The sequence below is a fragment of the Sinocyclocheilus rhinocerous genome, unplaced genomic scaffold (assembly GCF_001515625.1).
Source record: "Sinocyclocheilus rhinocerous isolate Xijiao unplaced genomic scaffold, SAMN03320098_v1.1 scaffold140, whole genome shotgun sequence".
NCBI classification, from domain to species: domain Eukaryota; kingdom Metazoa; phylum Chordata; class Actinopteri; order Cypriniformes; family Cyprinidae; genus Sinocyclocheilus; species Sinocyclocheilus rhinocerous.
The window spans coordinates 719,266-730,328 of record NW_015642053.1 but is presented as its reverse complement, the minus strand read 5'-3'; the positions used below and the strand labels follow the sequence as shown (position 1 = coordinate 730,328).

Sequence of the window (11,063 nt, the reverse complement as noted above, 5' to 3'; positions counted from 1 at the left end):
TTCTCAACGGGAAAGTGCCCAAGCAACATTGCTCAAAAAAGTTGCCCCGTGTATCATCAGCCAAAGACAACAGGAAATGAAACAAAAAGGATTGTTTCCAGTCCATGATAATGAAAGCCATGAAGTCCATGATAATGAAAACTAAGTGAACAAAAGACTGACAGTTCCTGACAGTTTGCAATGTTTTTGAAAGAAATTAACACTTTTATTTAGCAAAAACAATCTGTTTCAAATAAACACAGCTATTCATCAAAGAATCCTGAAAAAAATGTATTACAGTTTCCACAAAATATTAAGCAGCACAACTGTTTTCAATAATAAGAATGTTTCTTGAGCAGCAAATCAGCATATTAGAATGATTTCTGAAGGATCATGTGACACTAAATACTGGAGTAATGATGCTGAAAATGTAACTTTGCAATCACAGGACTACATTTTTAAAATATTAAAATATATTAAAATCGAAAACAGTTATTTTACATTGTAATGAGATTTCACAATATTACTGTTTTTAATTTTTAATTACTGTTTTATTGGATGCAGCCTTTTTATCAGCTCTGTTAAACTCTGACAGTGTTTTCTCCCAATCAAAATCAATTTTCATATTCAGCCTGAATGTAGCCTTAAGAGGAATCCATTCATCGCTATCAGTCTAGATCAGGGTCACAATCGGCTTGATAGTAGCTTTAGGGTTTCTCCTAAGTAAATGATTTACTAAAATTTTACTCGGAAGTTCGTCTCACACACGCACAGCACACACACACACACCCACCCGTACACTTACACATACACACATGTATCTGCTCTACCTCTGTCGCCTTGTCACACAGTGAAGGTTCAGGCTGTCTCAGCACATTTCCACCGCTTCTTTGACTGGCAGTAAACAAGTGACATAACCTCTAACTAGAGGACTCTGCAGCAGGGGTGGATGTCCTTACATACAGAGAGAGAAATAGACTCCAATCCTTCTTTTGATCCTGTGTGTGGACAGCATGTAATAGGATGCACATGTTCAGTCTGGCTGAGTAACTGGCTCAATGCTAAACAGAAATGTACAGGGGTCTCAAATACTTCTGGGTGTCATGTTTAGATAGTCCTATTACTACTTCTCATACTTTAAACAAACAACTAATCTGAAGAATTAAAAGGTTTTTTTTATACGGGTATGAATGATATCTCAAATTGAGAAGGTCATTATGCTGTTAAAGTTATGCAATTTTAAAGTGATATCTCACCAAAAATGATAAATTCTCTTCTTTCCTTACTCTTATGTCAAACCTGTTTGAGTTTCTTTCATATGCAGAATACAACAGAAGATATTTAAAAAATGTGTTGGTTTTTGTCCATACAATGAAAGTCTTTCATTGTACTGAAAATAATCCCCACATTTTTCAAAATATGGTCTTTTGTGTTCTGCAAGAAGATAGAAATACATACGGGAATGACACAAGTGTGGGTAAATGATGACCAAATTCTCATTTTGGGGCAAACTATTCCTTTAACTTGATTTTTTTCCCCCACTAATAGACAATACAACAGACAGAAAATCACAGATTTACATTGAAGAAGGGATTTAAGACACATCAACACTGTATTTTTTTTAAAAAGACTATTAGGAGTATGTTTCACAAGAAAATACTATTTACATTTCACATTAATTCAGTGTGTTACTTGCGGATTTTTAGCAATTTACCAGCAATCAAAGCGAACACCAACAAACATCAGCGATCATAGTGCTAAAAACCACTCAGAACAAGTGTGGGTAAATGATGACCAAATTCTCATTTTGGGGCAAACTATTCCTTTAACTTGATTTTTTTTCCCCACTAATAGACAATACAACAGACAGAAAATCACAGATTTACATTGAAGAAGGGATTTAAGACACATCAACACTGTATTTTTTTTTAAAAGACTATTAGGAGTATGTTTCACAAGAAAATACTATTTACATTTCACATTAATTCAGTGTGTTACTTGCGGATTTTTAGCAATTTACCAGCAATCAAAGCGAACACCAACAAACATCAGCGATCATAGTGCTAAAAACCACTCAGAACACTTAAAGCAATGATTTGCCAATTTTTAACCAGCTTTGAAACGTTACAATATTGACAGTATATTATGCGCACCCAAATATCCCTGTTTATTTGTCAGCAAAATTATGTATATTTTTTTGTTGACAAATGAGCTCAGGGATTGGTTCGGATTTCCGCATTTTTGTTTCCCCTCCCACGGACAGTCAGATTGACCGTTGGGTGGCACCAAAATCAAAAGTGCATTATGGATGTTGAAGTTTTTGGAAAAAGGCAATGCCACAGACGTTTTTCACTATGAGGGGTCTTTACACAGCTGAGTTAAGGCTGCTCTGTGCCTGCACAAAATTCAGTGTAAAAACGTAATGCTGGATAAAAGCCAGACTAAATTATGCCTGCTGTGACCCAACTCAGCCCATAGTATCAAAGTATACAGTTGAATTGCTGTATAAATAAGTTCTGTCATGAAACTCTAGATGGCGCAGACTGATGGTTCGTTAATGCAAACTGATGATATTCACAGTGTTAAACTACTTGCAAAAAGCTGATTGATTCATGTTGCATATGCTGCCAATGAGTTTACTGCTTTACATTTATGGTTGGTAAGCAGTTCGCAGCACGCTATCAGAGTTCCTCCGAAACCCTCCACCTTCCCCCAGCTCCACCTGTATAGATCTGATATGGGTTATTATATATGCTATTTGTGCAGCAGCAGTATGTCTTAAATACTCAGCACCGTATCAGCGTATGTATTGGCAGTAGCAAGTTCCTGTACTTGCTTTGCAGCAGCAGCAACAATAATCTAAAACAACAGCAGCAGCAGCGTAGTAAATTTATTCCACCAAGACCAAATACATTAAACGGTCATATCAATTACCAGGCTAAAATCTTCCGAGAGTTGTCATGATAGAAATGCATTCATGCCACCTCTGAGCAGCATTAAACAGTCTGTGCGAAGATGCCCAAACGCCATTTCAGAAGCACTCCTGTGTCATCTTTGCTGTCTTCGCGCTGCATCTTTGCTAAATTTGGCTATGCAACACCAAATAAAAAAAGTATTTCTACAGTGACAGCCAAGTTTTATTAAAAGATCATCTTGCCAGCAGTGACCCAAAAAAGCAAACACATAGCAACTCTCTGATAATCCCTTTTTCTTCAATAAAGTGTAAAAATCTAGTTGCAGTTCCAAGAAAAGCATCTATTAATTTATGCATGCAGATACATTTGCATAAACACACCTCCAATCCTCCATAGCAGTTATAATTTGTGATTAGAATTCCACGCTCGCTTTGCCCGAACAGCTGAGGCCTCCTCTGGATCTATGTCATACAACATTAAAAAAGAGAAAAGTCAAAATCAAAGCCGTTGTCATGGCAACTGCCGTTCCTGCCCACCAAAACGAACTCCCCACCCCCCACAGGTTCCACAGATCGATAGGATATTGTGAGGGTGGAACTAACCCAAAACAACCAGTAACCTACATACTAGTTATGCACCATAGCATATATGCCACATAAAGAGAAAGGGGCCGACAGACCATCCATCATCCACTGAAGAGGAGGAGGAGGAGGAAACAGAAGAAAGACAATTAAATTAAGGAAGAGTAGAGGTTGAAAATAAAGAAAAGAGACGAAAATATAGAATACACACAGAGTAGAGGAAGATCAAACCTACCATCGGACAATAAAAGATGGCTTATTTGTTGGGGAATGGGCTGCATGCCCACATTTACCTGCTCTTCTTGCTGTTGGCTGCAGGGTCTCATGTGCAACCTGTCTATGGAGGTAAGATGACTTTCTTCTAGATGATAGATGCTTCGTTTGGACATCATGTCAGAAGTATTGGGTTTGAGGTATCCAGAACTCTGGGTTTCATCTGTTGGGTGATAGAAATTGATGAGTCTGAAGTGTGAAGTCTGCATTTTGCAAAGTTGCATGTTAAGAAATCAATAGATTTTAACATATCAGTTGAACTTCAATTCATCAAGGTTTTTTTCTTTGCAAAAAGCATGTTTTAGAATGAAAAAATAATTTTTCATTCTAAAATGAAATTCATTTTCATTCTAAAATCTAATAATCATGTCTGGTTTTAAAAGACAATTATATTGTTTTAATTTGATGACAAAAAAAATGTATCATCAGCCTTTCCTTTTATTTCATTATTATGTTATGTATTTATTTACAGGTCTGTTTTATGATTCATAACGACTTGTACTTTATGTGGTGACAAGTAATAGGAAACCAGGGTGCTATAAGTGGTTTGTTCACACGCACACCAACGCAGACAAAAGCACACACACAAGTAGCTCATGGCATTTCCCAGAACTTTGCAATGACACCTAGTACAGCAGAGGTTGGATGATCATGAGGGTGCAGATCCACTTACCCATTACAAAAAAACATTCTGTTTAAAAACATTTGTTACTTTCTGGGAAAACAGGAGGGTAAAGACAGTTCTACTATGTGTGTAGTTTTAGTAATGGAAAAGAGGAAACACTGAAATGCAAAACATGTAAAAGTTGTTTCAATATACAGAGGAGTCCAAATGTCAGAGACTATATTGTAAATCTATGATTTAGAATCTAGCAGAAAGAAGCAAACAGAAAGTTCTAAAAAAAAAAAAAAAAAATTCTAAAAAAAATCTAAAAAAAAAAAAGACAAATGAAGAAGAAATCTTTAAGATAATCTTATCTATATTTATAGGACATTATATATCAATAATAATAAAATATTATATTTATTATGTGATTGTATAATTATGTACAGTACCTTTCAAAAGTTTGGGGTCACTACATTTAAAAAAATATATTTTTATTTAGCAAGGATGCATTAAATTTATTACAGAAGATTTCTATTTCATATAAATGCTAAATGCTTTCTGTTAATCAAATAATACTGACAAAAAAGGTATCATGATTCCCACAAAAATATTAAGCAGCACAAGTGTTTTCAACATTGATAATAAGAAATGTTTCATGAGCACTAAACCAGCATATTAGAATGATTTCTGAAGGATCATGTGACACTGAAGACTGGAGTAATGGTGGCTGAAAATTCAGCTTTGCATCACAGGAATAAATTACATTTGAAAATAAATTAAAATAGAAAACATGTTATCGTAATTTTAAACTGCAATGATATTTTATAAAAATACTGTTTTACAGTATTTTCCATTAAATAAATGCAGCCACGGTGAGCATAAGAGACACCTTTCCAAAAAATACAAATAAATAAAAATCATACCAACCCCAAACTTTTGAAGAGTAGTGTGTATATATAATGTGGCTTAAAAATGTACCAACATTATTTATTTATTTTTTAAAGATGTAGTCCATTCATGAATTTTGATCATCCAGGCTCTACAGTTGATCTATAAAAGGTCAACATACAAGCCATTAATGCCACATCGAACTGTGTAAAGTATTTAAGGTTAAAATGTCTATAATCAGACTCAGAAAACCAATACCAGTCAGGTTATGAGGCCTGCTACATTGTTGCAAAATTCAATGTTTCAATGTTTCAGTTTCAATGCTGGGCCATTTTTTAATGCACAAAACAGAGAAAGCATACTTATTCGTCAACAAGGCCTTCATGAAGCTGCATTATAATGGATTAAACTACTAACCCATTGGTTGAGAAATACATCTGTTTCTTGAAGCAAGTTCCAGGCAGTGACAATGCACTCAACAGCACTTTCTATTCAACAATCTAGATGATTAGTCACTGGAAATTGATAATTACACTTCTTCCCCCTCGCTCTGCAGGTTTGAGGGCAGAGGGACTGGTTGAAGGCACCACAGAAGTGATCAGTCACTCACATGGGCTGGTGGCACGGCTGGAGGGCCTTCTGGTGCTGGGAAATAACAGTGACATTTCCCTACGTGTGGAAACAGTGGATGCGGATGAGGTCAAGGTTATCCAAGCCCACACGCTAGTGCTTTCACTGCAGAGCCGAGTGTTTGAGGAGATGCTGAGAAACCGCAATAGTAGCACGCTAGTGCTGCGAGAAACAGCAGAATGCACTGCCATGTTCGAGAAATTCATCAGGTGAGAATCATTGAGTTTGGGAAACTGTTTATTTAAAAAATATATATATATTTTTTTAATATTAATTTTATTATTTTTATATTATTTTGTTATTTTTATTTGTAATATATTTTTATATTTTATATTCTTAATATATATAAAATATTTTTATATATTTAAAATATGTAAAATATATTTTATGCTATTTTAAAGTAGAACACAAAAGGAGATATAATAAAATATTTTATTTAGGTCTAAACTAGAATTGCAAACCATCATAAACATTTACCACAGCACCACAAAACTTTTTTTTTTGAGGGAAAAAAAACCCTGCAGCGCTGTATCATCCCAACAAGCTTAAAACACGTTGGGACATGACCAATTTTGAGAACATTCCCATCCCACACATGGCCAGACTCTCTCTAATGGCCAATGCTGGAACTGCAACGTTCCTGCTCTCAGCAGCTCAGATCCAAAAGGAGATAACATCTATGAAACAAAACAGCGATATTTAAAAATGAACTCTCTGCTCTAATCTAAGGCAGCTTTATAATGAGAAGGGGCATAATAGGGTGACATTACAATAGTGATGTGTCGCTAGCGTGAGAAGATGTTTTGTTACAAGAGCACACGCCGCCTACTCATTTATTTTGAATGAACTGAAGTTTTTTTGTTTGGGGTTTTATTTCCTTTATAGCGATCCTAAGGATAAGACGACAAAGCTACAATCAGAATTTTTAAAAAAGGCAAACAAGGCAAACAAGGCAGTGACAGCATTAAACTACAACGGTAAACAACACAAGAAGATGCCTTATTATAAAAAGAGATTTATATTTGCATATTATTTTATCAGGTAATAATCCAATTTGGCTCACAGAGACATTGGATGCCATATCTGAGACAACCTGATAAATAGGCCTAGATCAGGGTTGCCAGGTTTTCACAAGAAGACCCGCCCAATCGCTACTCAAAACTAGCCCAATCACGTTTCGAGGGGGTCCCCATTTGGCGGAGTTCCCCCGTTAAAATTCGCATTCCAGGGGTTAAACATCATGTTATTGGAGTCGCTTAAACCCGCGGACATGAAAAACAACCCGCTGCAACAATGTTAAAGTAGACCCATTCCGCGGAAAAACCGTGGACTTGGCAACACTGGCCTAGATATCCAGGGTAGCAGGACATTTTGGCAATCATTCAGTTCATGAGCTGCTGAAATATGAATTGAATTAGACACACCCAACAGGAAGCTGAATTCAAATCGGACTGACAGGAAGACAGACTGCAACTCATCCAACACAAGTGTATATAGAGATAAGCGTAAGTAATTACATTATTATTTTTGAATAATCATGCATATTTTTTTCCTGGTATGTAGAACATGCCATATTTTTACAAAACTAGTTTTTTTTCTCAGTTAGGAATATTTCTTAAAACTACTTTCAAAATACAGCCAAAACGCTCACCACAATGTTGTCAGCTAACTTTAGAAAGTTAATTTAATAAATGTATTAAATATTTGGTTGTGAATATCACATTTTGTTTTCCATGAAGAAAAGGAAACTTAAAAAATCCAGCCAAATCAATACAGCCAAATGTTCACCACAATTTTGTCAGCTAACCTCATAAAAATAAAGTTAATTTAATATTAAATTGATATTCTTCTATGAATATGTTATTTGGTGATCCATGAAGGAATGGAAATGAAAGTTTTTTAGATGACAAATAATTCTTAAAATTACAGCCAAAAACAAATAATACAATCAAAATGTTCACCATGTTTTTATCTAACTTCATAAAAGAAAAAAATAATGAAAAAATTATAAAGTTAATTAATTAATGAATTAATATAATTAATTTATTAATTATTAATTTCTTGAATATTCTGCAATGAATATCTCCTTTTGTGTTCCATGAAGGAAAGGAAATAAAAGTTTTGTAAATAATGACAAATTTCTTAAAACTACAGTCAAAATGTTCTCCACAATGGTGTCAGCTAATTTTATAAAAACAGTTATTTATTAAATATGAAATACAATTAAGGTTTAAAAACGTATTACATATATGAAAGTAGTATATAATACATACTGCTAAATTAATTACACAATAATATACATTTAAATAATAATAATAATAATAATAGAATAAAATGCAATTAAAAATCACAGTTAGGACACAGTTTGCTACCTTTAATTAGCACTGAAATTTTGTGTAAGATACACTGAATGAAGCTTGATGAACTCGTTGTCTTGTGTTTTGCAGATATCTGTATTGCGGTGAACTCGCATTGCAGTTAGACCAAGCCACACCACTGCACAGACTAGCTACCAAGTACGGCATCTCCAGCCTCCAGCAAGGACTAACCCAGTACATGAGTCAGAACCTGGCCAGCGATTCTCTGGGCGGTCACGTGGTGGGCTGGTACCAGTATGCCACTTCGGTTGGCGATACGGCGCTGAGAGACAACTGCCTTCAGTTTTTAGCGTGGAATCTGTCATCGGTGCTGCAGAGTGTAGAGTGGCCGTCGGTTAGTGTTGAATTGCTAACGACCCTCCTGCAGCGCTCCGATTTAGTATTAAAGAACGAGCTGGAATTGTTTGAGGCGCTTGAAATCTGGCTCACCCGGAACGACCCGAACACCCTGACAGCAGAGAACGCCCTTCGACTGGTGCGCTACGCCATGATCCCTCCACGCGAACTGTTTCGCTTGCAGCGACAGTCGGCGATCATGACGCGCTACCACGAGTCGGTGCGCGATCTTCTCTACACGTCGTACCAGTTCCATTCAGCTTCACCGCTTCAGCTGGCCAAGTTCTTCGACGTGAACTGCAGCCTCTTCGTGCCCCGCAACTATCTCTCATCCATGTGGGGATCTCAGTGGGTCATAAGCAACCCGGCACGGGACGACCGCAGCACTAGTTTCCAGACCCAGTTGGGTCCGAGCGGTTTTGACTCCAGTAAGCGGGTGACATGGAACACCCTGTTCTCGCCCCGCTGGCTCCCTCTCAGCATGCGGCCCATGTACACCGAGCAAGGTGCCATGCTGCCACCGCAGCCCGATGGAGGAAGCGGCATTGCCCGGCCTCGTGTCATCATCACACCTGCTACTTCCAGTGCAGATTTTGCAGGTGTCAGCTTCCAAAAGACTGTGCTCATCTTGACAAAGCAGAAGAACAAGCTTGTGGTGCGGCATATCTTCGGTTTCCACCAAAGCACAGAAGAGGTGGGGGATTTTCTGCTTGGCGAGGATCTGCAATATCGCACGTCTGAGTACCTGGTGGACGGATCGCTGTACTTGCACATCATTGTAAAGCCTATCTACCAGACTCTTATAGCAACCAAGAAATAATGTAACAAGTACACAGAAGTAGAATACATTTTAGATTTAGAAGGTCTAAAGTTTTATTGATGCATGGAAGAAAATGTTTAGGTCTAATGTGATTAACACTAATAAAGTGCATCTCCACTGTCCTTACTCTGGAAAAAAAAGTGTCGAAAAATGAAATGCGATAATCCACGTGTACAAAATTTAAGGGATAGTTCACACAGAAATTAAAATTCTGTCATCATTTACTCACCCTTGTGTCATTCCAAACTTTCTTTTTTCCATGGAACACAAAAGGAGATGTTTGGAGGAATGTTAACGCTGCTCTCTTTAATATAGCAAAAATGGATGGAGAACAGGACCTGTCAAGTTCTGAAAAGCACAAAAGCACTACTAATACATCTTAAAAGTATCCACATGAGGCATGCACGACAAGTTTTCTTAATAATATTCTTGTGTGAAGAACAGACTGAAATTTAAGTTGAAAATTGTACCTTGTGGTCACCATTAACTGGCATTAAATGAAGAAGAACAGCTTTGAAAATCTGCTATGAATATCTCCTTTTGTGTTCCATGAAAGAAAGGAAATAAACGTCTTGTAAATTATGACACAATTTTAATTTTCAAGCAATTGTTGCTTTAATATAGACCTGTGACATACACTAGTGTCCCAGATATAAGAACTCGTATCATAGGTATTTTTTCAGCTTGATTAGGCAGAAGCCCTTTTCATTTTAGGAAACTACTAATTTATGTGTAATCACCACAACATCCTTTGTCCACACTGGACTCAAAGAACAAAGAAAGAGAAAGTGCACAGAATTGTTGAATTTAGCATATTATTGCATAAAGTATATTGCAAAAAAGAAACACGTGTTGCCACAATAAAAACATTATTATTCTTCTTAACATTTGAAGTTTTAATATACTACATTTAAAGTGTTTCAAGGTGCTTTTGTAAATTTAATGAGAAATATCTTATCTTTCAAACCTGTAATGTCTTGAAACATCACACAGTTGTGCTGGTTATTTAATTATTTAGACCATTAAGTGATGTTATAATTCTTAGTTAGACCTAGTTATTTTTATGTCTGTGCTCATACTATTTTCTTAGATCTGTTTCCTTGCATGTTGGGATCATGTACAGTATTCACTCCCCTGTGCAGACCACACAATAAAATACATGATGCTTACAGAAAGTCTGAGTCTATCATTGATTATGTGGGTAAAGGAAAGAAGACAAGACTTCAGACACATGGTCATCATCTTTAGAACACATAGCTACTAAGTGGTCACCAGCGGCCAGTGCAGAGAACAAAACACTCATATAAACAGGTTCTTTAACGATGACTGTAGTCCGACTCGCGAAAGAATGATTCTAATGAGTCGGTTCTTTAAAGTGAATCAACAACATGCAGCGCTAGTGGAGTCCGATCGAATGACTCTTATGAGCCGGTTCTTTCAAGTGACTCGAAAACACTTACGAATCAGTTGGAGCGCTTGTAAATTAATCTCTCAGAACGTCAACGAACCAATAGTTTGTGTGACTGAATTTTTGTTTTGCTGTAATCAGTAATATTTTATATAAATATTAATTAATAATACCAAAAAATTATCGCGTTTATGCCAAGTCGTTGTAAACAGAACATCCGTTTGTTAAAGAACGGTATTTACTAATTT

The 11,063-nt window shown here is 36.4% G+C and overlaps 1 protein-coding gene across 1 annotated transcript; it reads left to right on the top strand.

Moving 5' to 3' along the window:
- Positions 1-3,572: 3,572 nt before the first annotated feature.
- On the top strand, positions 3,573-10,962 carry LOC107755452 (BTB/POZ domain-containing protein 17-like). The gene is made up of 3 exons (XM_016572232.1): positions 3,573-3,820; positions 5,800-6,082; positions 8,321-10,962. Exons 1-3 carry the CDS (start codon positions 3,727-3,729, stop codon positions 9,405-9,407), a joined length of 1,464 nt encoding a protein of 487 aa, XP_016427718.1. The 5' UTR covers positions 3,573-3,726; the 3' UTR covers positions 9,408-10,962.
- The last annotated feature ends 101 nt before the right edge of the window (positions 10,963-11,063 follow it).